The 27,888-nt window shown below is 44.4% G+C and overlaps 1 protein-coding gene across 6 annotated transcripts in view; it reads right to left on the reverse strand.

The window, feature by feature from the left end:
• Positions 1 to 18,220: 18,220 nt before the first annotated feature.
• EXOC3L4 (exocyst complex component 3 like 4) overlaps positions 18,221 to 27,888 on the reverse strand; it is a 147,012-nt gene continuing 137,344 nt past the window's right edge. For all 6 annotated transcript variants that reach the window (XM_073609561.1, XM_073609565.1, XM_073609567.1 and 3 more), the window contains exon 12: positions 18,221 to 18,757. In XM_073609561.1, the coding sequence (XP_073465662.1) occupies positions 18,565 to 18,757 (193 nt within the window). In that variant the 3' untranslated portion in view covers positions 18,221 to 18,564. The remainder of the gene's footprint in view (positions 18,758 to 27,888) is intronic.

Raw genomic sequence — 27,888 nt, forward strand, 5'->3', positions numbered from 1 at the left:
TGGGGGCGTCGGCGGTAAAACAGCGCTATTTTTAGCGCTGCTTTACCGTCGTTTTTGTGGCGGTATTCGGACGCTAGCTGTGCGGTTTTAACCCCTGCTGGCGGCCGAAAAAGGGTTAAAACCGCTCGCATAGTGCGGCTATAACTGCGGTATTGAAGCGGTATAGCCGCGCTGCCCCATTGATTTCAATGGGCAGGAGCGGTTTAGGAGCGGTGAATACACCGCTCCTTCACCGCTCCAAAGATGCGGCTTGCAGGAGTTTTTTTCTTCTCCTGCCAGCGCACCGCTTCAGTGTGAAAGCCCTCGGGCTTTCACACTGAACAAACAGTAGCGGCAGTTTTGGGTCGGTTTGCAGGCAGTATTTTTAGCGCAATAACGCCTGCAAACCGCCCCAGTGTGAAAGGGCTCTAAGACACTCGTGCCTTGGTATTATATAACTATATGGTTGGGCTGCTGCTGTCCAATATTATCCCCACTAATGGGGCTAGGTATATTAAAATGGTAAATAGACAGCATTCGACAGCGTATCTTAAGAAGAGCACAGCCCCCATCAAATGATCTCATTTGATGATTTTTTTACTTTGACTTTGAAGAGCGATTTGTGGGGCTATACTCTTCTTAAGATACGAGAGTGGTCTGTCTGTCAGTGTTTGGACATAGGCACTTTTCCCAATATGGCAATTTATATATACATTTTTGACTATTTGGATATATGTATTTATATATGTATATATGTTATGTCCATAAAGCTTCCATAGTCCATTGGTTTCTGTCATCAGTGTTTTTATCTGTGTTTTTCACCGATCATTTTTTTAATCTCATGGATATAGGTGACACTGCTGATTTTCTTCCTTTTTCTCTTTTTTTTTGTTTTTTAGTTTTGTTTTTATTATTAATTTTTCCTGTTTTTTTCTTCTAATAGGGTTTTTTGAAGTTTAACATATTTGTATTTACTGTTTATGTATATCAGCTGCTTCTTCGGGTTGTTTTGGGTGTGGATTGATTTGGGTGCACACTATAAGTAATCGAAGTTGAAGCTTTACCAATGTTGTAAACAAGCACGATATAACTGCGTGAAATGTTAACCTTGGTCCTGTATCATCTGCCTGGCATGTGACAATAAATATTTCTGTCATGCAAACGTCTCTTTCCAGTGTGAGGCCACTTTCTTTCTTCTACACACTTCAACAACGGTGATGAGCCGGGGCGAGCACCTGGGGAGATATTGCACCTCGTTGGCCTGAGCGGTGTATGCTTTGTGTTGTGGACCTACACAGCTTTTAGCCAGTATTTAGGAAATTCTCCATACCCCTAAGATTACTACCAACACGGGTTATTATCATTATGATGTAGCATCCTGATCTTTAGGCAGGGATGCTGTTAAATTTAGTTGCCAGGGGGTAGTTGCCTCGGCCAATTGTTAGGAGCTCAATTGATTTCACTCTTATTCTGGAATTGCTGCACTTCTCTCTTCTGTCACTAGGTGGCCGGGTACCTGGTGACATTAGATAAGACAAAGGCATTGCAAGGACAGTTTAACCACTTCCCGCCCGGCCTATAGCAGAATGACGGCTGGGAAGTGGTTCTGTTATCCTGACTAGACATCATATGACGTCCAGCAGGATAAAATGCCGGCGAGTGCCCGCAGGGGCGTGCAGCGCAGCGTGTCAGTCTGACATACTGCATCTCCGATCATGGTAAGGAGCTTCTGATGGAGGCTCCCTACCACATGATCAGCTGTGACCAATCACAGCTGATCATCGCGTGAACCGGTAAACGGCATTCCTCGATTGCGCTGACAGGGATAGCCGATCAACAGCTCTCCCTTTCAGATGGGGGGGGGGGGGGTCTGTGCTGATAATCAGCACATTGATTATCAGCAAAGCCCCCATCAAATGTACCCATCAGCTGCCAATCAGTGCCCAGCAGCTGCCAGTCAGTGCCCTATCATTAACTCCTGTCAGTGCCCAATAAAGTGACAATCAGTGCCCACCATAGTGTCAATCAGTGTCCATCACAGTGCCAATCAGTGTCTAGCAGTAACACCCATCAGTACCTGCCCAATCAGTGCTGCCCATCAGTGCTATCTATTAGTATTCAATGTCAACTGTCAGTGGCCATCAGTGCTGCCTATCAATGCCCATCAGTGCCGCCGGTCAGTGCCCATCAATGCTGCCTGTCAGTGCTCATCAATGCTGCCTGTCAGTGTCCATCAATGCCGCCTGTCAGTGACCATCAATGCCACCTATCAGTGCTGCATATCAGTGCCAATCAATTCTACATATCAGTGTCTCCTCACCAGTGCCACCTTATCAGTGCCAACTCATCAGTGCCCATCAGTGCCACCTATCAATGCTGCATATCATTGCCACCTATGGGTGCTCATCAGTGCCGCCTATCAGTGCCAATCAATTCTACATATCAGTGCCCATCAGTGCCACCTTATCAGTGCCCATCAGTGCTGCCTCATCAGTGCCTGTCAGTGAAGGAGAAAACAACATTTTATAACTGAAAGAAAGAAAAACCTTTTTTGTTTTCAAAAATTTCGGTCTTTTTTTGTTTGTTTAGCAAAAAAATAAAACCCCAGAGGTGATCAAATACCTCCAAAAGAAAGCTCTATTTGTGGGAAGAAAATGATAAAAAATCAGTTTGTGTACAGTGTTGTATGACCGCGCAATTGTCATTCAACGTGCGACAGCGCTGGAAGCTGAAAATTGTCCTGGGCAGGAAGGGAGAAAAGTGCCCGGTATTGAAGTGGTTAAGAATAAATGGGGTGTCTCAGCCAATGGGCAGGGATTTTCTTGGATCCCTTGGCCTGCTGGGAGAGCCTATTTTATTGGGTGGAGTCAGGTGATCGGGGGTTCTGTGTCACCTGGACGGTTGTCTGGGTGGATGTGTGTTGTACTGCCCCGGATTGCTAGGCTGGAGCCTGAGGCTTATCCCAGGGACATCTGGCTGCCAGGCTGTCTGAGGGCCTATCCAGAAGCAAGAGAGCAGCACAGGTTTGGGATTGCGGCTTGCAGTTCAACCAGAAGTGACGGTTCTGCCGGCCGGAGAACGTGTCATGGTCGGAGTTGGAGGGGAAGCTGTCGCCACTACGGGACCATCTACATTATTACCAGGGACCACAGTGAGTAGCTGAAGCAAGTACTAGAGCCGTATTCTCACCAACCGGGGACGGTGAAGAGTTGGAAAACTTCAGCAGGTGTCAAGCCAGGGACCCAGCCAGCGGAGGTGACGCTTGCAGAGCAGTCTTGTGTGTCAAGACAGGGATGGAGCAGGCCAGGGGGGTGAAGCTTGAGGAGTATCTGTGAGTGCCAAGCCAGGGACCCAGCAGGGACGCAAGGGTGACGCTTGAGGAAGATACTGAGAGAGAGAAGATTGGAGGAGCTCAGGAGATCCTGTGGTGAGTGGATCAGCAAGTTTAGTGAAAGAGACTGGGAGCTCAGTTGAAAATCTACAAGAGGAGATTGTAAAGGAATTAGGAGAGTTAGTTGCAAATTGTGTTCGAAAATGTTACAAGACTCTTGCCATAGGAGACAGCGGTCCTACACATGCAGATGTGGTGTCTTATTGTCTTAGTGGCGGCAATTGATGGGCACAGTGGCTGCGTTTGATGGGCACAGTGGCTGCGTTTGATGGGCACAGTGGCTGCGTTTGATGGGCACAGTGGCTGCGTTTGATGGGCACAGTGGCGGCATTTTATGGGGCACAGTGGTTGCATTTGATGGGACAGTAGCGGCAATTGATGGGCACAGTGGCTGCGTTTGATGGCACAGTGGCTGCGTTTGATGGCACAGTAGCGGCAATTGATGGGCACAGTGGCTGCATTTGATGGCACAGTGGCTGCATTTGATGGCACAGTAGCGGCAATTGATGGGTACAGTGGCTGCATTTTATAAGGGAACAGTGGCTGCGTTTGATGGCGCAGTGGCTGCGTTTGATGGCACAGTAGCGGCAATTGATGGGTACAGTGGCTGCATTTTATGGGGCACAGTGGCTGCGTTTGATGGGCACAGTGGCTGCGTTTGATGGGCACAATGGTTGCATTTGATGGCACAGTGGTTGCATTTGATGGCACAGTGGTTGCATTTGATGGCACAGTAGCGGCAATTGATGGGCACAGTGGCTGCGTTTGATGGCACAGTGGCTGCGTTTGATGGCACAGTGGCGGCATTTTATGGGGCACAGTGGCTGCATTTTATGGGGCACAGTGGCTGCGTTTGATGGCACAGTGGCTGCGTGTGATGGCACAGTAGCGGAAATTGATGGGCACAGTGGCTGCATTTGATGGGCACAGTGGCTGCGTTTGATGGCACAGTAGCGGCAATTGATGGGCGAAGTGGCTGCATTTGATGGGCACAGTGGCTGCGTTTGATGGCACAGTAGCGGCAATTGATGGGCACAGTGGCTGCGTTTGATGGCACAGTAGCGGCAATTGATGGGCGAAGTGGCTGCATTTGATGGGCACAGTGGCTGCGTTTGATGGCACAGTAGTGGCAATTGATGGGTACAGTGGCTGCATTTTATGGGGCACAGTGGCTGCGTTTGATTGGCACAGTGGCTGCGTTTGATTGGCACAGTGGCTGCGTTTGATTGGCACAGTGGCTGCGATTGATTGGCACAGTGGCTGCGATTGATGGGCACAGTGGCTGCGATTGATGGAGCTTTTTTTTCAGAATGTTTTAGTTTGTTTGCGCCCCCTCAGAAATTTTGAGCACCAGCTGCCACTGTTATAGGCTTACTACCTACAGACAAAAGTCTGCAGCGGAAGTTAACTTCCTCTTTAATAGCTGGGGTTATTTTAAGGGTTCCTCTGTGATAAAAAGGTTCAGAACACCTGTTCAGAGAATTGTTTCACTTTCTTGAGGACAGAAGACAGACTTATCAGACATCAGGGCTAACCCCCGCCCAACCACCATACCCCTGTCCAAAGAGAACCCTTTAATAACCATTTCAAGGACAGAAATTTGGAAAGCCATTCCTTTTGTGGAAAAAAAAAAAAAGTGACAACAACAAGGCTCTTCAAAGCAGAAAATGTGTGGTTCCTGCTCTTTGGTGGAAAGTTGAAAAGAATTGACAACTTCACTCCAAAGTAGGGTTGCCACCTCATCCCTTTAAACCCGAACACATATGAATTACACAGGTTCTGTGGCTGATTAAGGTGGTAATTAAACTCACTTGGTGCACTATCGGCATTAAATTGGCCTCAGAACCTGTGTAATTCATATGTATTCGGGTTTAAAGGGATGAGGTGGCAAAACTACTCCAAAGTCTCCCCTATTTTGCATAACAACAGATCCAAAATAATGCAGGGAAGTAAAACCCAAGTGCATGTGAGACATGTGTTGCTACATGTGCATACTGACCTAAGAATGGGTGCAGTCCAGGTGAGGAATGACAGCAGTAGGTGTGCTTTGAATATACAGGTGTAGGCTATCATTAAAGTGTTTGTAAAGGTGTTTTTTTTTTTTTTTTAAAATAACAAACATGTTATACTTACCTTCACTGTGCAGCTCGTTCTGCACAGAGTGGCCCCGAACCTCGTCTTCTGGGGTCCCTCGGCGGCTGTTTCAGCTCCTCCCCGCAAGCATTCACCACCTTAATGCGAGCTCCCTCGCACGGTGGTGAGTGCTTGCGGGCGCGCTCCCGTGATACAGCCGGCGGCTATAGCCGCTCGCTGTATCACTCGGCCCCGCCCCCCGGCGCGCCGCGTCATCGGATGTGATTGACAGCAGCGCGAGCCAATGGCTGCGCTGCTTTCAATCCATCCACTGCAGCCAATCAGCGGCCAGGGTGAGCGGAGGAACAGATGTCGGGAACGCGAAGCTGACTTTCGAGGCGTCAGGTAAGTAAAACGGGGGGGCTGGGGGCGGCGGTTCTGTCAGAAGTTTTTTCACCTTAATGCATAGAATGCATTAAGGTGAAAAAATTTTTACCTTTACAACCCCTTTAAACCTCATGCCTTTTTTTGTATATTCGCACAATCCTTCCTTGCCGCAGAAAATCCAAACAATGAATGAAGGCTTTATACATTCTTGGCACGGCACTGATGGTATCTATTGTATTTTGTATTTCCTCTTCATAGTTTACACAATATCACAGAATAGGAACGATAATGGTGCTTTTTGGCAGCCTACCAGGTAGATATCACACCAGACATTGCTAGGAAGACAATTTCGGTGCTTTTGCCTCTGCTTGCCAGAATTCATTTTTTTTATCTTCCTGAACATTCTAAATATTGTCAAAACATCAGTTCCTCCTCCTCCAAACTTTTTGCTTAGTTTCTCAGAATGTTGTGATGCATTTGCTTTAATTCTGCATAATCATGGAAATTCGAGCAGTGGGATCTCCTAAAAAAACCATTCATGTATCAATGTGTACCTCTATAGCAGTCTTTGTCGGCCTTTTTATCCCAGAGGAACCCCTAAAAAAAATGTTCAGGTCCTGGGAACCCTTACTATATACAATTTGTTGGGGGGCAAATGGGAAAATGCCCCTTATATTGGTGGTCAGGAGGAAGAGTGCAACCCTTATGCCGCGTACACACGATTGGACATTCCGACAACAAAATCCATGTTTTTTTTTTCCGACGGATGTTGGCTCAAACTTGTCTTGCATACACACGGCCACGCAAAGTTGGACGGAAATTACGAACGTCAAGAATGCGGTGACGTACAACATGCCGAGAAAAATTCTGCTTGATTCCGAGCACGCGTAGAACTTTGTGCGTCGGAATTGTCCACACGCGATCGGAATTTCCGACAACGGATTTTGTTGTTGGAAAATTTGAGAACCAGCTCTCAAATTTTGTGTGACGGGAATTCCGAAGGAAAATGTCCGATGGAGCCTACACACGGTCGGAATTTCCGACAAAAAGCTCCCATCGAACATTTTACGTCGGAAAATCCAAGCGTGTGTACGGGTCATAACAGTGATGGCCAGGATGTCACCCTTAACCACTTCAGCCCTGGAAGAATTTACCCCCTTCCTGACCAGAGCACTTTTTGCGATACGGCACTGCGTCACTTTAACCGACAATTGCAGGGTCGTGCGACATTGCACCCAAACAAAATTGACGTCCTTTTTTTCCCCACAAATAGAGCTTTTTTTTGGTGGTATTTGATCACCTCTGCGGTTTTTATTTTCTGCGCTATAAGCAAAAAAAGAGCGAGAATTTTGAAAAAAAGCAATATTTTTTACTTTTTGCTATAATAAATATCCCCCAAAAATATATAAAAAAACAAGCTTCTTTCTCAGTTTAGGTCGATATGTATTCTTCCACATAATTTTGGTGAAAACAATCACAATAAGCGTATATTGATTGTTTTGCGCAAAAGTTATAGTGTCTACAAAATAGGGGATAGATTTATGGAATTTTTATCATGATTTTTTTTTTTATTAGTAATGGTGGCGATCTGCAATTTTTATCATGACTGTGACATTATGGCGGACAAATCGGACACTTTTGACACCATTTTGGGACCATTGTCATTTAAACAGCGATCAGTGCTATAAAATGCACTGATTACTGTGTAAATGACACTGGCAGGGAAGGGGTTAAACACTCGGGGGCGATCAAGGGGTTAAGTGTGTCCTAGGGAGTGATTCTAACTGTGGGGGGGGGGTGGGCTACCACTGACATGACAGTGATGACAGGGAGCAGTAGATCTCTGTCATGTCACTAGGGAGAACGGGGAAATGCCTTGTTTACAAAGGCATCTCCCCATTCTTCTGCTCCGCGACACGATCACAGGCGCCCCCGGTTGACATCGAGTCCGCGGGACCCGGGGGGCAGGGTCACGGAGTACGCAGCGCGCGCACCCACAATGCCACGATTTAAAGGGGACGTACCTGTACGCCCATTTGCCCAGCTGTGTTATTGTGCCGACGTACATCGTCATGCGCTGGTCGGCTAGTAGTTAAAATGTTACTAAACCCAGGACAGTGGTGTATTTTGGGCACCCCTCCCCCTGAAATTTGTCCCAGCGGAGGGAAATCCGTTCTTGTCTCAGGGTTTGATGAGGAAGCTGCAGCCATTCACAGTGAGCAGCTGCGGCTTCCTCATTAGACCCCGAGACAAGTGTACCCCGGTAGGGGCTGCTGAAAGTTGTAGTCCGTCTGTAACTTGCCCAGCCCGGCATTCACTTCCCAGTCACTTTTGAGACAATGAACATTCCATGTTATTGTTTTATTGTTTTGTTTTCTCTCTCTATCTGCATATTGTATGAGGGGGGGGGGGGACTGTATGTATGCATATTGTATGGGGGGGGACTGTATGTATGCATATTGAATGGGGGGGTGAGGACTGTATGTATGCATATTGTATGGGGGGGGGGGACTGAGGACTGTATGTATGCATATTGTATGGGGGGGGGGGCCTTTATGTATGCATATTGAATGGGGGGGTGAGGACTGTATGTATGCATACTGTATGGGGGGGAGTGAGGACTGTATGTATGCATATTATATGGGGGGGGGACTGTATGTATGCATATTGTATGGGGGGGGGATTGTATGTATGCATATTGTAGGGGGGGGACTGTATGTATGCATATTGTATGGGGGGGGGGGGACTGTATGTATGCATATTGTATGGGGGGGGGACTGTATGTATGCATATTGTGGGGGGGGGACTGTATGTATGCATATTGTAGGGGGGGGACTGTATGTATGCATATTGTATGGGGGGGGACTGTATGTATGCATATTGTATGGGGGGGGGACTGTATGTATGCATATTGTATGGGGGGGGGACTGTATGTATGCATATTGTATGGGGGGGGATTGAGGACTGTATGTATGCATATTGACACCTCCGTGTCCCATCTGAACTTAGCACACTAAGCGGATGGAGGCACTGAGTGCAGGGGGTAAATGGGGAGGGAGAAACCTTGGCATGGCAGGAGCAGAAATCACTGCGGACATGGCGACACAGGCACAGTGAGCCGCGGGTCAGGTTAGGTGAGGTATTGTCCGAGTTACAGGTGGACAGAGACCCGGACACATGTCTCAAAAACTGGACTGTCCGGGTGAAAACCGGACAGGTGGCAACCCTAGTCACCCCCCCCCCAGAATGGGGAGTGACCTCAAAGGCCCCCGAAAGCCTAGTACTCCATCCCCAGTTCTTCCACCCGACAACTCCTCCCCAGCTGGCCTGACCCTGGGTATTTCAAGGAGGCCTGCCCCCTGCCAATCCTAGCTGGGGATTGGTCAGGGCTCCTGGAGACACCCCAGACAGTTCCACACAACTTCCCCTCCTCCCTTCTAGAATCCTCTAGGAGTAAGAGGGAGGGGATACTGTCTGTGAATCACCAGCTCTGCTCTAGGCCACGCCCAGCCCACACAGATCAAAACAAACAGGCCTAGCTGCTTAAATTTACCTGCTCTTCTCAAAAACCTACTTCTAGCACCTACCTAAAGTAGAGGGTGCTACATACGATGCCATATATAGAATTACTGCCCATGATCTGACATTCGCACTGATACCTCACATGTGAGGGGCAATCGCTGTTTGCGTGCATGCGGGACCAACATGCGCGGTCAACTTTGCGCGCGAGCACGGTAGGACGGGGGACTTTAACATTTTTTTTTTTTAAATGATTCATTTCTTTTAGTTTGTTTTATTTTTACACTGTTGCTTTAGTTTTTTTTTTTTTTTATTTTGTAATTTTATAACTTTTATTGCTGTCACAAGGAATGTAAACACCCTTGTGACAGCAATAGGCATGTGACAGGTCCTCTTTATGGAGAGATCTGGGGTCTATAACACCCCAAATCTCTCGTCTGCACTTAAAATGATTCAAAACACCAAGATCTGTGTTTTTAAATGCTTTCGATTTTTAAAAACTGGCGCCAATGATTTCTGAGTAAACAGGAAAAGATGTCATGTCATCGCTTTCGGTTTACAGTTACAAACAGCTGATCCCGGCTTTGCTTGGCTGTCTGGTTAGCCAGCAGAATGCCATCTGGTCACTCAGGTCTCTTGGTGGGAAAAGATTGCTATTACAAGAGAGCCGACAGCTGTCTCTAAAAAACGATACCGGGGTGATGCCAGCAGCTGCACAAATCATCCTGGTATAACTGCCAAAAGTCAAGCAACATAGAGGTACATCACGGGACGGGAAGTGGTTAACCACTTTAAGAGCGGGCCTATTTTTCAAACTACAAACTGTTTACAAGTTAAAATCATTTTTTTTTTTGCTAGAAGATTACTTAAAAACCCCAAACATATTATATATATATGTATATGTGTAATAATTTTTTTTCTAACCCACTAGAGAATAAAATAAAATGGCAATCGTTGCAATACTTTCTGTCACACTGTATTTGCGCAGCGTTCTTCCAAGTGCACTTTTTTTGGAAAAAATCCACTTTTTTTAATAAAAAAATAAGAAAACAGTAAAGTTAGCCCAATTTTTTTTTATATTGTGAAAGATGATGTTATGCCGAGTAAATTGATACCCAACATGTCACACTTCAAAATTGCACCCGCTCGTGGAATGGCGACAAACTTTTATCCTTAAAAATCTACATAGGCGACATTTAAAAAATTCTACAGGTTGCATGTTTTGAGTTACAGAGGAGGTCTAGGGCTAGAATTATTGCTCTCGCTCTAACGATAGCGGTGATACGGTGATACCTCACATGTGTGGTTTGAACACCGTTTTCATATGCGGGCGCTACTCATGTATGCGTTTGCTTCTTCACGCGAGCTCGGCGGGACGGGGCGCGTTAAAAAAAAAAAAAAAAAAAAATTCTTTTTTTTTTTTTTTTTTTTTTTACACTGTTCTTTTAAAAAAAAAAAATGTGTCACTTTTTTTTGCTATTACAAGGGATGTAAACATCCCTTGTAATAGAAAAAAAAGCATGACAGGACCTCTTAAATATGAGATCTGGGGGTCAAAAAGATCTCAGATCTCATATTTACACTAAATTGCAATAAAAAAAAAAAAAATTCATTTGAAAAAAATAAATAAATGTCCATTTAAGAGCTATGGGCGGAAGTGACAATTTGATGTCGCTTCCACCCTGCAATGGTATGGAGCCGGGTGGGGGCCATCTTCCCCTCACTCAGCTCCATACCACAGAGGGGAAAGGACCTGATCGCCTCCGCTGCTGCCGGCGGCTCCAGTAAGCGGCGGAGGGCACCGGATCGCGGCGGGAAAATAAAATAATTTGTATATCAACAAATAAAAAAATATGGAAACTTGAAGAACTTCTTGTATTTGATATCCAGAGCTGCTCTATATGATAAATCATATGCAGCCATAATAATGAAACAATGCAAATTATAATAATAGCTAGAAAAGAATTGCAGACCGTGAAAATTGTAGCCCTTCCATATTTGGTGATCAAAGTGCCCTCTTACAATGGTGGACAGTGAAGTGCATTTGCATTGGTAGTCAGGGTACTACTTTGGTAGTGCATGAACGCATCTGTTAGTTTGATGGTCAATGAACAAGGATCCGCTTAGATTGGCAAATGGTGGGAAGAATGTCCTTACATTGGTGGTCAGTGAGAAAAGGCCACCTTACATTGATGGTCAGTGGGAAGAATGCTCCACGTATAGATAGCTGAAAAGCTCATCCGTGTCATTGGTTACTTATCTTAGAAACAGACGTTGCTCATTGCTCAATGAACCCCTGGCAACATCTAGAGTAATCCTTGTTTAGAAAGATTGCTTTTAATGATGGGAAGAAATATTTTGGGGGATAAATGTTGCTTATATTGGTGGTCAGTAGGAGAATGCTCCTTACATTGGAGGTCAATGAGCAGAATGCTCTTTACATTGGAGGTCAGTGGGAAGAATACTCTTTACATTGGAGGTCAGTGGGAAGAATGTCCCTTACATTGGAGGTCAATTGGAAGAATGCTGCTTACATTGGTGATCAGTAGGAAGAATGCTCCTTGCATTGGTGGTCAACAGTGGGAAGAATGCTCCTTACATTGGATGTCAGTGGGAAGAATGCTCTTTACACTGGAGGTCAATGGGAAGAATGCTCTTTACATCGGAGGTCAGTGGGAAGAATGTCCCTTACATTGGTGATCAGTGGGAAGAATGTCCCTTACATTGGGGTTCAATTGGAAGAATGCTCCTTACATTGATGATCAGTGGGAAGAATGCTCCCTGCATTGGTGATCAGTGGGAAGAATGCTCCCTGCATTGGTGATCAGTGGGAAGAATGCTCCCTGAATTGGTGATCAGTGGGAAGAATGCTCCTTACATTGGTGGTCAACAGTGGGAAGAATGTTCCTTACATAGGTGGTCAGCAGTGGGAAGAATGCTCCTTACATTGGATGTCAGTGGGAAGAATGCTCTTTACACTGGAGGTCAATGGGAAGAATGCTCTTTACATCGGAGGTCAGTGGGAAGAATGTCCCTTACATTGGTGATCAGTGGGAAGAATGTCCCTTACATTGGGGTTCAATTGGAAGAATGCTCCTTACATTGATGATCAGTGGGAAGAATGCTCCCTGCATTGGTGATCAGTGGGAAGAATGCTCCCTGAATTGGTGATCAGTGGGAAGAATGTTCCTTACATTGGTGATCAGTGGGAAGGATGCTCCTTACATTGGTGGTCAACAGTGGGAAGAATGCTTCTTACATTGGTGACCAACAGTGGGGAAAATGCTCCTTACTTTGGATGTCAGTGGGAAGAATGGACTTTACATTGGTGGTCAGTGGGAAAAATGCACCTTACATTGGAAGTCAGTGGGAAAAATACTCCACTTTTAGCTGAAAAGATCATAAGCGTCATAGCTTACTTATCTTAGAAGCAAAAGTTGGTCATTGCTCAAGAAACTCCTAGCAACCTAGAGCAACCCTGGTTGAGAGACTGCTTTTAATAATTGTTTTCACTATTATCTAGAATAAAAACACATGATTTTAATTCATTCTCTGTCTACAATGCTTCTATTCTAGTCAATTAATGCAACCACAAAGAAGTTCTGTTGTTGTTCGAGGAAAAATGAAACTTCCCTATTCTTGTACAGTGAATGTACAGTTTTGTGTAATTCTATTTGTGAAACCTTTCTGAACACCTGAACAGTTCTTGATATTAGTTTCTGTCAAGAAACATCTAAAAACCACAGAGTTCTGCTGCACACCTCGGATGGTGGCATGGAGGATCTCACTCAAAGTTCATATTTGAATGGAGGACTTTCCGTGTCAAGTGCTTAGTCCCCTTACTAATTTCCTTTAAAAGGTTTTTATTTTCTTGAAATAAAGAGAAGCTCTTATACAGAGAAGAAAAGAACATCAATGGTATAATAATGGCATGTGGATTACAAGTCATGGAGATACCAAACATAAACAAGAGGTGGATATATATGTGAAAATCCAAAAACAAACATTTTGAATTACCAGTCTCTTAAGATTTGTATTAGACTTGTAGATTGCCCGCCTCCCACAGAAACTATTGCTACAGGTTAGAGGCTCTTAAAGTTAGAAGCGAAGGCCCCCTCTGGGAGCGAGGAAGGAGTGACGGGGCATCTCCCCCCCCCCCCAGCACCCCTAATGGGAACATACTGTGCCGGGAGTTGGGACACCTACTTCCCTCGGTCCTCCCCGAGTCTCCTCAAAAAACTTTCGGTTGCTAGAAATGAGCCCTAGTAAGATCCCAGTAGATGTTGGTGAGGATCCCTGAGTGGGAAAGAGGATAGCAAGCTGAAGGAGAGGTAGAGAAGAGTGAGGAGGGACAGGGGAAGGGAGGTTCATTTACAAGGGCATTGGTCCGGGCCCTGGATGGTATGAATGCCTGGGGTAATGGAAATTCCCATTAATAGAGCCCAAGGTTCTCAGATAATTTCAAACTTGTGAACTGAGTCTGTGAGGATACTAGCCAGTTTTTCTTGGGCCATAATCCAAGAAACTTTCCTTTTGACCGCCCTTATTCAAACTGAAGGTCGCTTCTAGGCCTTAGCCAGGGTTATTTTGGCTTCTAACAGTATGAAGTGTATCAATTTACGGTTACACTTGGAAATCTTTGGGATATGTGAATTCAGTAGTGCGACCTCTGGAGACCAGGGGATCTCACAGCCCCTAACTCTTCTAATGAGGTTAAAGATCCTTCTCCAGAAGGACCCGATTCTAGGGCATTCCCACCACACATGGGCTATCGTGCCCAATAATTGGCATCCCCTAAAGCATAAGGGATCAACCGAGGGATAAATCATAGCTAGTCTGGCGGGGGTCATGTACCACCTAGACATGACCTTTTATGTTTGCTTCCATTAGGGAAACGTTGATAATGCCCTTAAATGAAGTGGATCTGCCAGGTCCCCAGGCTCCATTGGAATCTTCCTCCCAGGCTAACATATACAGGGATTTAACTGATGGCTGACGCATAGATTACTGAGATGCCGCCTTTTTGCTCCATGGCTTGACCACACCAAAGCTCGTAGGTTGTGAATTTGGGAGGTTCGGGTTTATCCTTCCAGAAGCTGTGGAGAAAGTGTGAGATTTGGTTGTACCGGAAACGTTCCGATTGTGGGAGGTCGAGTTTGCTGACACCATGGGCTAGGGAGAGGGGGCCCCTTGATGTATAAAAATGTCCTATACTGTACAGGCTCTTGTCCAGCCACCACTGGAAGGCATTTATGTCCAAACCTGGAGGAAAGTTCGGATTACGAAACAGATGTGCCAGGGGATTCATCTCTGACACGAGATGTGGATCATATCTTAATTTGTCCCACAGAGCGAATGAGTGTGAGAGCGTGGGGGCCAGGATTGGCGGGCGATTTCTAGGTGGGTTCCAGAGGATAAAGTCTAATGTGTATTGAGGCACATCCTGGCGTTCTAACTGAACCCAGTCTGTTTTTTCCCTATTGGAGTAAATTACAGAGAGTACTGCCTAACCCGCCTTGATTACGAGAGAGGTAAAGGGTCTGTTGTCTTATCCTATATCCGGAACCTCCCCAGATAAACTTAAGTATTTTGCTCTGAAAGGACCTGAGGTGGTCCCTCCTTAGTGGGATGGGGATGGATCGGAAAAGGTAGAGTAATCTAGGAAGCAGTGTCATTTTGTGCCAGGTGGAGGCACATGCCCAGCACCCAGCACTAAGACACCCTTTAGTACAATAAAGAACATTGATAGAATTGAACACAGAGAGAATACATTCCATTGATAGGAATTATTTCGTACCCACGGTAATTTCTTTGTGGCGGGACCCCCCTTCCTCCTTCTCCACAAAGTAGGGAGAGGGGTTCCAGTTTTGTTACGTAGCCCTTTTTGGAGCCAAAATAGGGCTCACCAACCTAAAAGCCTCATCTGTTTTCTAAAGCTATCATTTTTGGGGGGCCTGTTAATAGCCCATACACTAAACTTTACGGAGATAACAGTCCTCCCAAAAAATGGAACCCGGGACCGTCCAGTTCAACCCGGAACCAAAAAAGGGGCAAAAAGTAAAAAACAAACTATTTCTAACAAAAGTATCAAGAACAGAACCTGTGGAGCGGTTGCTCCAATCAGCAGGGTTGGAAGTTCCTGGCAGCCTCGGCCTCGAGGAGATGAGGATAGAAGTGTAAGTTGCAGAAGTTGTTTCTTCGCCTCAGGTCAGACCGTTATCATTAGTTCTCTTGGTTCTCGGCTTGTTCCACAGGGGGGTCAGAGGACTTGTGGGACTTGTGTTCCGCTGAGTTGAGAGTGGGGTTAGACGTGTCCATATCTACTTCCAGCAAGATGAGCTTCAGGGAAAGGAGGATTTTCTCCCCTTCCTGGAGACTAGGAGGATTTTCTCCCCTTCCTGGAGACTGGTGAAGGAGTAGTGCTTGCCCTTGAAGTAAAATTTAACAGCAAATGGAAAGGTCCACCAGTATTTAATGTCCTTTTGGGTGAGGACTGTGAGTAGGGGTTTCAGGGCACTTCTTCTCTGGATGTAGAGGGGGACAAATCTGTAAAAATGAGTATTGGGTGACCTCCTACATGAAATCTGTTTCATCGCTCTGGACTGCTTCATTATCTCCTCCTTGACCATGTAGAAGTGGGGTTTTGCGATGATGTCCCTGGGGGAACCATCCTTTCTTTGGGGTCCCAAGGCTCTGTGGACTCTGTCCAATTCCAAACGGTGCTGTGGGATGTTCGGGATCAAGGATTTGATAATTTAACAGTTTAAAAAAAAACCAAAAAAAAAAAAAACAATATTTTTTACTTTTGGCTATAAAACATATCCAATAAATAAAAAATAAAAAATATATATAATTTCTTTATCAATTTAGGCCAATATGTATTCTGCTACATATTTTTGGTTAAAAAAAAAATCCCAATGGACGTGTACTGATTGGTATTGCGGCAGAGAATTTGGACACTAACTGACACTTTTTGGGGATCAGTGACACAAATACAGTGATCAGTGCTAAAAAATATGCACTGTCACTGTACTAACGACACTGGCTAGGAAGGGGTTAAACATCTAGGGCGATCAAATGGTAACTCTGTGTCTATAAGAATAGACCCTTAGTGCATTGCTATATGAATTTATTATTTATTACTCCTTGGGTTATGTACAAACCTTGCAATTAATAAACATTGGTATACTGATTGGTTTATACAACGTAGTGGTTGCTTCATTTAAAGTCCCACCATTTAGTTTTCCCTTTTGTTCAACTCTGTGTCTATGTTTGAAACCTTTTTTTAATACATTTTTGATGAAACGTTACTGGCCCATTGTAACACATGGATTGATCCCATGGAAAGATCCACATATAAGAAAACAAAGTGCTACTAAAAACCCTATCATCAGGTGTAGCCCCGGTGCCCACCCCTTTTCGGTGCTGCCAAGGTCTCAAAAATGAGGGGGTGGTCTTTTCCACCCTTTAGACATTTTTTTTGTCTGTTTGGGTTTACTAAACTTTTCTTCCTCCCCATTGCCTGGGATGAATGATCGTATTGGTTCTACAAATAATATACACCCTTTATTCCCAACAGAGGTAAATGTTTTTTGCCCTATTCATTATTATATACCCTTTAGAACTATTGAATATTTCTCCAAATATTTAAAGGATATGAGCAAGTTTGTAATTTATCCTCTCTCTTTGACTACAAAGGTTTTCCGATCCCTTTTAAACCCTGGCTCCAATTTATGTATCCTAAATCAATGTTTTAGGAATTCAAGTATCCGGTAGGCACCCTTTCAGTTTAATATCTTTTGTACAAAATGTATGATTTTTTTTCTTAAACAAAATTTCTATAAATGAGATATAACACACAAATTATGTTTCACTGATATGTGATGTCATTTTATTCATGGCAATTTGAAACATATCCATTTACAATTGTTGTTTCTTTTACAGTATATAACACTTGATACGACACTTCTCAAAAAAGTCCTGAAGAAGCTCTTGTGAGCGAAACATGTCGAGTAAGAAGTGGTTGTACATGTTCTAAGAAATAATATGTGATTTTTGTAAATGCTTACTGCGATTTTAAGAATTGTCTAAATAAATAAATTTATATTTTTTCAATCTGCTTGCTCTCCTTGGTACCTTAAAAGTCCCGCCTGCTCCCCTCCTCTCTTTTTTCATCAATGCAAATGGGATGTGGTACCGTATTCTAATTTCTTGTCACCCAGCATCATAATATATATCAATGTTATTTTAGTTATTTACAGCGCCACTATTCACTTTAGTAGTTTATACGGTAGTTTAAATGTTACATATTAATGGGAAATGTGATCCTAGGACAGTGCATGAAACCACCGTAATGAAATTAACTGTACATCAGAAGCCCTCTTCACATCAGAAGTCCCCCACCATATTAGAGGTTCCCTTTTCCTGTAAAAGTCACCCCAACTTCACATCAGAGTACCCCCCTCCAATTCCTGTCAGAGTCCTTACCCCCCCCCCCCCCCCCCCATTCACATTAAAGTCCAAACTGCACCCCCCCCCCTTTCCGGTTCACGTCAGAGCTCCTCCGACCTTAGTGTCCTCCAGCCACCACACAGTCCCTTCTTCACAGAATGGCAGAGGGCAAGAGGTGGACAACAATATAGCAATGAATGACACTGTGTGTTCTGGCCCTAGAGCATCATTGGTTGTTATGGTGCTGGCGGCTGGCCCACCTGCATCATGGCAACGCATAACACTGATCCAGAACAAACCACAGTCCCGTGCTCCTGGCACCACCAAGAGACCCCTGTTGAGAAACACTGTTTTAAACCACCGCTAAGGGATTCAATAAAAAAAGGGCCTGGCGTTGGCCTTTGTTACATTTTTTTTCCCCCCAATTACAGTATTACTAGAGGCTTAATCAACAGATACCAAAGCAGAAGTAGAGATGTGACAAAATAAAAATACGTTGTAGTTATACCTTCGAATATTGTTATAGCTTATAATATTTTATTCTTTGAAATCCAGTCAATGGCAGTATTATGTCTTGAATCACAAATTTCAAAGTTCACAGCTTGATATTGCAGGGGTGACAGTCTGTACGGGTTCCCGGGTTGGCTCTTCCCAAAATTCTTGCGTTTTTAAGAGTTGAAAAACTTTCGATAAATGCTTGGAATATCTGGGAAAGGTTCCACTTGGGAAAGTGTTTTCAATGACGGTTCTCCAGTACCAAGTCATCATTGATCAAACTGAGCACTAAAATTGCAGGAAAAACAGGCGACTTGTGAGACGCAGTCTATCTCGGAGAACAGTTTGTCCTCTGGCTCGTTTGGAGGTTGGTGATTTTTCTGCAGCTGATGGAAATGTTCTAGAAGCTTTCTGCTGCGCCCGGTGCCTTGAACATGTAAAATACACAAGATGTGTTCCTCGCTGCAAGAAAAAGGAATATGTATGTAAGTATTTTTCTGCTTTTCTCTACCGCCACAGATAGGGTCACATTAAATTGGGGTGTTCACCATCTCTACATACACTATATTACCAAAAGTATTGGGACGCCTGCCTTTACACGCACATGAACCTTAATGGCATCCCAGTCTAATGCCCCGTACACACGATCGCACATTCCGACAACAAAATCCATGTTTTTTTTCCCCGACGGATGTTGGCTCAAACTTGTCTTGCATACGCACGGTCACACAAATCTTGTCGGATAGTCCGAACGTCAAGAACGCGGTGATGTACAACACGTACGACGAGCCATGAAAAATGAATAGCCAGTGCGGCTCTTCTGCTTGATTCCGAGCATGCGTGGAATTTTGTGCGTCAGAATTGTGTACATATGATCAGAATTTACGAGAACGGATTTTGTTGTCGGAAAATTTGAGATCCAGATCTCAAATTTTGTTTGGCGGAAATTCCGACGGAAAATGTCCAATGGGGCCTACACACTGTCGGAATTTCTGACAAAAAGCTCTATCGAACATTTCCCTTTGGAAAATCCGACCGTGTGTACGCGGCATTAGTCCGTAGGGTCCAATATTGAGTTGGCCCACCCTTTGCAGCTATAATAGCTTCAACTCTTCTGGGAAGGCTGTCCACAAGGTTTAGGAGTGTGTCTATGGGAATGTTTGACCATTCTTCCAGAAGCGCATTTGTGAGGTCAGGCACTGATATTGGATGAGAAGGCCTGGCTCGCAGTCTCCGATCTAATTTATCCCAAAGGTGTTCTATCGGGTTGAGGTCAGTCAAGTTCCTCCACCCCAAACTCGCTCATCCATGTCTTTGTGGACCTTGCTTTGTGCATTGGTCCAAATCATTTGGTGAAGGGAGGATTATGGTGTGGGGTTGTTTTTCAGGGGTTGGGCTTGGCCCCTTAGTTCCAGTGAAGGGAACTCTTAAGGCGTCAGCATACCAAGACATTTTGGACAATTTCATGATCCCAACTTTGTGGGAAACAGTTTGGGGTCGGCCTCTTCTTGTTCCAACATGACTGTGGTTTTGCACAGAGCAGCTATTCTTTTCAGCTCCCCCGCCAGAGCTCCTAGCTCCTCCCCCAGGAGCAGTGCCCCCAGAGAAAGATGCTTGCCCTGGGGGCACCGCTGCATGCTCACTCCCAAGCCGCTGCTCCACATGCGTCCAGAGGACACAGAGAACCGTAGCTTGTCTTCGCCCCCCCCCCGCTCTTTCCTCATTGGTTCACTGGCTGTGATTGACAGCAATGGGAGCCAATAGGCTCCCTCTGCTGTCTCAGCCAATGAGAAGGGAGAGTCCCGGGACAGCCGAGGCTATTGTGAACATTGCTGGATTGGAGAGAGCTCAGATAAGGATGGGGGGGGGGGGGGACTGCACACAGAAGGCTTTTTACCTTAATGAATGCTGTTTCCTTAGCAACCCAGTTATCCTTTTTTTATTTAGTATTTGATTCCAGGTATTTCAGTCTTGTAGTTCAGTGTGTATAACTTGCAAGCATTCCTGCATTTGACACTTTCTGTGCAAAATAGCAGGTACACTTTAATCCCCCCCCCAGCACATACTCACCTTTCCTTCACTTCCTGCTACTCAGTTCACTCTGGATAGCTATGGGGGCTATTAATAGAGGAGAGAAGATACTGCTATTCTCAGTATGCCACAAAGTTACTGTATGCCAAAGGGGTGCAAAATGCGGGCTGCAAGGAGTGATTTTATTTGATTACCTAAAGTCCACATAAGACTACTAGGTATAGGTGTGCTCAGCCTATTGCATGAGGGCGTGCACCTCAAACATACATGCGTGTGTGTGTATAATAAATATATATATATATATATATATATATATATATATATATATATATATATATATATATATATATATATATATATATATATATATATATAATGTATGTATATGTAGAGCAGTGGACGATGTCTGTAGGGCAGAGGTTGGTGTCAGTAGAGCAGTGGACGATGTCTGTAGGGCAGAGGTTGGTGTCAGTAGAGCAGTGGACGGTATCAGTAGTTTAAATTTTAATATTTTTTTTATTATCTTTTTTTGCAATTTTACTATTTTTTCCAATACTTTTTTACAATAATTTATTTTATGTTATTTTTTTACAATTTTTTAGGAGCTCCATCAGGGGGCTTTCGTAAAAAACACTGAGAACTAATATGCATGCTTACCCACTAAGCATAAATTCCCCCTCCTCCCAGTTCAAATCCCCCTTGCTGAAATCCCCCCTCAAGACAATTCTTGCCCCCCCCAACTCAAATGCTCAACCCACACCCCCCCCCCCAAAAAAAAACTCTTTCCTCCTAGCACAAATCTTCTTCCCTTTAATCCCCCCCTCCCAACACAAATCTCCCTAAATTACCACTCTTATCAACCGCTCAAATTTCCCCTCCTAAAACAATACTTATCCCCTGCCGCTCCCCAAATTCTCCCTTCCAACACAAATCCCCTCCCCCAATTTCCTTTTGGCGCTCCTTCCACCCCACACGATACCACAGTGCCCAGGGAAGCTTCCCCTCCTACCCACCCCTTGTCCTGGTCCTACTTGTCCATTTAAGACTACGCTCCAAAGGGTGACAACGCTCCTGTGTAATTTCACTACAGAAGGAACAACATTGTCACCCTGTTAAAAGGAGGGAAAAATTACAAATCTATTGGCAGGGTCAACAGGTGCTAAAACTATGTGGTGGCAAGCAAAAAAAATAAAAATAAAAAAAACAGAGAACCTTTCACCAATTTTCAGGCAAAAGCACAAAGCAAATCAAGTATTTTCAATGCATGCTTTTCCTTTCCATAAATTATTCAAAAAAAAAAAAAAGTATAAAAATATACATTCCCTTGCAACATGCCTCTGAATTGGTTAGAAAATTAGACGACTTCACAAGAGTCAATTTCCTATCACAGCCCCCTCCCTCCTAGCATGACATACCCCTCTCCTCTACTGGATGTAAGTAATGGCCGACTGTGTTGGTCCAGCTCCTCCTGCCCTCTCCTCACTTAAGTAAATAACCTTTAATGTAGCTGCTGACAGGAGAGAGAAGGGGAATTCTATAGAGTGTCCGATCTCTGCTATGTGCAGTGAACCAGGAAGGGCTCTGCTCTGAGCACTTCCAGGTTCACAGCTCTCAGATAACAGCAGGCTGTGCCCACATACACATATTAAACAGATGTAGTTTCACAGGACAAATAGATCTGTGTTATAAATACACCCCTAAGACTCAATAAGTGCTGCAAGTGAAATAAAAGTTTAAAAATGTGTAAGTCTAGGTTCACACTTTAGCAATGTCAGACATTGCATGTGATTCGCACCTGCACTGCAGGGGTGATAACATGCGATGTCTGTGCAGTGCGAGTTCAGCCATACAATTGTATGGCTGAACTCGCATTGGATTCACATAAAAAAAGGTGCAGGGACTTTTTTTTCCCTGCACTGGAATCGAAACGCATGGATGTTCTGAACCATGCGATCCAATCCCTGTCCGAATTCACAGTTCGCACTGCGATCTGTGAACCGATCTGGGGGTGTCATTACAATTATATTGACACCCGCAGCAGTTTGCAGAGGGCAGTGTGAACTGCCTGCGGGAGAGATGCGATGCGGGAACCAGCGCTAAAATGACGCTGGTTCCCGCATCGCTACACTATGAACCTATGCTCAACCTTCTTCAGTTTTCCTTCAGGTCAGCCCCAGACCACCACAACTGTAGTATATGGGGGAATATTATGGGGCTTGCCTACCTTAGTCTTCCGGTCTGGAGACAAAGGTAGTTGACACCCATAGAAGTCCAGCGGCCACAGCAGTCAGTTGTCGGTAAGTATACGTGGCCAAAAGTTTTGCGAATGACCCAAATAATAAGTTTCACAAAGTCTGCTGCCTCAGTGTTTTTGATGGCAATTTGCATATACTTCAGAATGTTTTTAAGAGTGATCACATGAATTGCAAAGTCCCTCTTTGCCATGAAAATGAACTTATTGCCATAAAAAACATTTACACTGCATTTGTGAAGAAGGCTTCAGGGCGCCCAAGAAAGTTCAGCAAGCGCCAGGACCGTCTCCTGCATTTTATTCAGTTGCGGGATCGGGGCACCACCAGTGCAGAACTTGTTTAGGAATGGCTGCAGGCAGGTGTAAGAGCATCTACACGCACAGTGAGGATAAAACTCACTCAAAATTTTGCCTAAGAACACAGCCATGAATAAAGATTGGTACAAAATTATCCTCCTGAGAGCAACTTCTTCCAACCATCCAAGAACAGTTTGGTGAGGAACAACGCCTTTTCCAGCATGATGGAGCACCTTGCCATAAGGCAAAAGTGATAACTAAGTGGCTTGGGGAACAAAACATTGAAATTTTGGGTTCATGGCCAGGAAACTCCCCAGACCTTTTTTCAAATCTTTTATTTAAAGAGGCAAAGAGGCACAAAACACAGCATCTTCAATTACATTAAAGAGGTACAGTGGTATAGGATAAAGTAAAACAACATACCATGTCATAAACAGAGTTGTTCTATAGAGTTTTTATATAATACAAGTAAGCATAAGTTCTTCACATGTAATGTCATCCCGTTAAAGGGTCAGAGAAAAAGAGAATCATAGAAAACGTGAAGAAGGGGAGAGGGGGAGAGAGAGGGGGGATGGAGAGGGAAAGGGGAGTAGTGGGGGGGGGGGGGGAGAGGGGGGTGGGCCTGGGGGGTAACGAATATGCTTTTCTCGAGTTACAGTACAAGCAGGAAGGGGGGATGGGCAGCGCCAGCAGGCCACTGACGTCAACCATGGCCATACTAGGCTTGCATTAGTCTACAGTGTTGCTTTCAAAGAGGGCTTGTCCCTCATCAGAGAAGGCAAACATGTTCCAAAGTGTCCACGTCTTGGTGTAGCGTTCATGTTGATGGCGGGCCGTGAGGATAAGATCCCCCATTTTACTGATTTCCTCCACTTTTTTGAACCACAGACCTTTGGATGGAGGTTGTGTGGATTTCCAGCATAGAGGAATGCACACCTTGGCCGCATGGAGGAGATGGCAAATTATTGATTTTTTATAAATTTTGCTTGGAATGTTGGAGGGGTGGAGCAGGAAGAAGGCCGGATCGTCGGGGATGGGTCGTTCAGTAAACTTTTGGGCATTGTGCTGGATTGTCTTCCAGAACTGTTCCAGCCTGGGACAGGACAAATTGTTCCCCGGTCCTCGTGGCACCTCCAGCAGCGGTCTGAGGTCAAGGGGAAGAACTTTAGTAGCTTTGCAGGAGTATTGTACCATCTGGTGACAATTTTAAAATTGGTTTCCTGTATCCTCGTACATATGGAGGATTTATAGGTGAAGCAGAGAATATTTTGTCTTTGATGTATGGTAAGTGTATGCTGTAGATCCTTCTTCCATGTACTGAGACATTGCAGTTGGTAGCTATCTGGTGGCGTTATCAGCAATTGGTAGGTGGCCAATAGGGTGTGAGGCATGGTGCCCTCCTCTGAACAGTAAGTCTCGAAAGTGGTAAGGGTTTGGCAGAAGCTGCCTGGGGGAGGTAAAGGCTTGAAGAAATGGTTAATTTGAAGGGCCCTCCATTGGTCCAAATGAAACAAACCATCTGGGTTTGTGAGCTCAGATAGACACGGCCACCTACTGTGAGTGAGGAAGTGGGATGCTTGGAAACAACCAGAATTCCTTAGGGAGTGAAAGGCAGGATCCTGAGAACCTGGGAAGAATAGTGGGTTTCCAAGTATTAGGTAAAGTGGGGAATGAACTGACATAAGAGAGGCGCGGGTGAAAAGGGACGAGCAAATCCACATAGTTAAACCCTCCAAAGGGTGGTTTTTCATAGCGTGAGGCAGCGATTGGTGACACCAAAGTGCTCTGTCTAATGGTATGGTGCCCTGGGACTGTTCTAGGTGGGGCCACAGTTTAGTAGCCTGGTGGCGATTCTCGTCGATAAGTCTGGTCAGGTGGGTTGCTTGATGGTATTTACGCAGGTCTGGTACTGTTAGACCTCCATACAATTTGGGTAGCGAAAGCTGTCGTCAGTTCAGTCTTGGTCATTTATGTGCCCAGATAAAGTCGGAGAACAGTGCCCGTACTTGGTCAAAGTAGTTAGACGGTATATGGATCGGCAAGGCTTGTAGGAGGTACAGGAATTTGGGAAGAATGCTCATCTTGAGAATATTGCACCTGCCGAGCCATGAATGTAGGCCTGTGTGCCACTTGTTAAGCAGTTCCCGAACGGTTTTCTACAGTGGTAGGAAGTTCAGGGCAAACGTTTGGGACAATTTAGGGAGGGATGTACGTTCCTAGATATTTCAGAGCTAATTGTGTCCATGGGGGAATTGCAGAGGTTTTGAAAAAGAAGGGTCAACACTGCCAATATTGACTCTGCATAAACGTAATGTAATTGTTTAATAAAAGCCTTTGAAACTTAGGAAATGCTTGTAATTATACTTCAGTATACCATAGTAACATCTGAAAAAAAGACCTAAAAAAAACTGAAGCAGCCGACTTTGTGAAAATGAATATTTGTGTCATCCTCAAAACTTTTGGCCAGGGCTGTAGATCTGTGGAGGGGGTGGGGGGGGGATTAGTTAGCTCAGGGCAAAAGGAACAAAAAAGGGTAAGTGCACTTTGTTTTAGACGGCATTTATCTGCAGTGGTGCCCCTTTCTCTTGCCGTCTAGGTACGCAGTGCTTATTTTGCTTGATGTTTAATCCATCCTTGCCTTGAAGGTATTTTTTTCTCTCAACAACACTGGAGTTATACTTCAAGGGTTCTATTTATAAAAAAAAAAAAGTGCTGTGTAAATGTCTCAAGTATTTGCGCAGCCATCTCAAATGATCCCTGTAATTTGTTTAACCTCTTCTCGCCTAAGGGTAAAGCAAATCCTAATGCCTGAGCACAATTTTGCAACTTGGACATATGTTAGTAAAAGCGTATATAAATTCACAACTGCTGTGCTCATCCAGGTGGATTATATCTTGTTTTGTTCAGGACAGATTGGTCTTTCATTTGGTAGTAAATGGTAATGGATATCTCCTGATTTTCTTTATTTTTTTTTTTATTAACAAATATATTTTTATTTAATTTAGCTGTATATTTCTTGTTACTACTACCATAACCTACCACTGCAGAACAACCCCAAATTTCTCCTGCTCCTGAAGATCACAGCAATACTACATATGTGTATGTTGTTGTTTGAACCCGTAGTACAGCCCAGAAGCAATAGTACACATTTTGCTTTTTTTTTTTTTTTTTTTGTCCTACCTAAAACACACTGACACTGATACCATTTAAAAAAAAAAATCCTCCCCAAAATATACTGGCCTTGACTTTTGACCCTTACTTGATCCAAAAACAAACCCTGGTACTGACCTAGATCAAACCTTGATCTAGGTATTTTTTCTTTATTTTATTTTTTTATTTTTATTATTTATTTATTTGTTTATTTTTTTTTACACACACTTTTTTGGCCTTCTCTGAAAGGAAAGCTCAAATTTTAGTAAATCAACCCCAGTACAGTGGAACCTTGGTTTACGAGTAACGCAGTTAACGAGCGTTTGGAAAGACGAGCTACTTTTTTTTTTTTTAAATCCTGACTCCGGTTTGCGAGCGTTGTCTCGCAAAACGAGCAGAATTCAAGCTAATGGGGTGTGCAGTACCGCATTTGGCCAGAGGTGCGGGGGAAATCGGAACGGTTCGGAGCCGTTCGGAAATACTCGGAATCACTCGGAAATACTTATGCCGCGTACACACGAGCGGAATGTCTGACAGAAAAAGTCCGAAGGAAGGTTTTCATCGTCTATCCTGATCATGTGTAGGCCTCATCTGACTTTTTTTTTTTCGAAAATTCTGCCGGACCTAGAAATTAAACATGTTCTAAATATTTCCGACGGAACCAATTCCTATCGGGAAAACCGCTCGTCTGTATGCTGTTCCAACGGACCAAAACCGACACATGTTCTGAAGCAAGTACGAGACGGAAGCTATTGGCTATTGAACTTCCTTTTTCTAGTCCCATCGTACGTGTTGTACATCACCGCGACTTTGGTGTGACCGTGTGTATGCAAGAGCGCTTGAGCGGAATTCCGTCGGAGAAACCTTCGGAGTTTATTCCCACGGCAAAACCGGTCGTGTGTATGCGGCATTAGAAACACTCCGTTCCAGAGTGTTTCCGAGCCTTTCCGAGTTCAGCCAAGGTGTCCCCAAGTATTTCCGATTTCTCCGGCGCCCCCCCACCTCTGGCCACATGCGGTATTACATGCAATAGAAGTCAATCCGGAACAAACTATCTTCGTTTCCATTGACTCCTATGGAGAAACTCGCTTTGATATGCGAGTGCTTTGAATTACAAGCATTCTCCTGGAACGGATTATGCTCATAATCCAAGGTTCCACTGTATATCTCTCCTCTCCATTCACAGAGAGAGAGAGAGACACACAGCTGCGGGCTATACATTGGCTGATCACTGTGGTAGCCAATCAGAGGCTACCACAGTGATCAGGTGACCCAGAATCGGGAGTTCCGGGTCCCGATCGTTAGTACTGACACAGGGCTCTCGATGAGTATCCAGTCTCTGTGCTGACACCGTGCTGTATCAAACGTAACACAGCGTTCTCCCAGCATAAACGGAGATACGCAACTATGTGGCCCCACAGAAAAAAGCCCAGTGCAGTAGGGCCACATATGTGTTACATTGATGGGAAGGGATTAATACATATATATGTGGCCCTACTGCACTGGGCTTTTTTCTGTGGGGCCACATAGTTGCGTATCTCCATTTACAATCAAGAAAATACTGCATTATGGCCACTAGGTGGAGCTGATGATCATAGGAAAAAAAAATTATATATATATATATATATATATATACATACATACATACATACACACACATTTTCTATGATCATCAGCTCCACCTAGTGGCCATAATGCAGTATTTATTTTCTTGATTGTGCTATTTAAGAAAAATGTTATTACATTATGGCAACTAGATACAGCTGACGATGAAACATGTTAGCCCAATTAATGGAATTATTGTAAATGGCTGTGTGAATGCCTGGGAAATTCACACAGCAAGTTTTTTGTATCAATAGATTCT

Source organism: Aquarana catesbeiana, linkage group LG13, assembly GCF_042186555.1.
Source record: "Aquarana catesbeiana isolate 2022-GZ linkage group LG13, ASM4218655v1, whole genome shotgun sequence".
Classification (NCBI taxonomy): domain Eukaryota; kingdom Metazoa; phylum Chordata; class Amphibia; order Anura; family Ranidae; genus Aquarana; species Aquarana catesbeiana.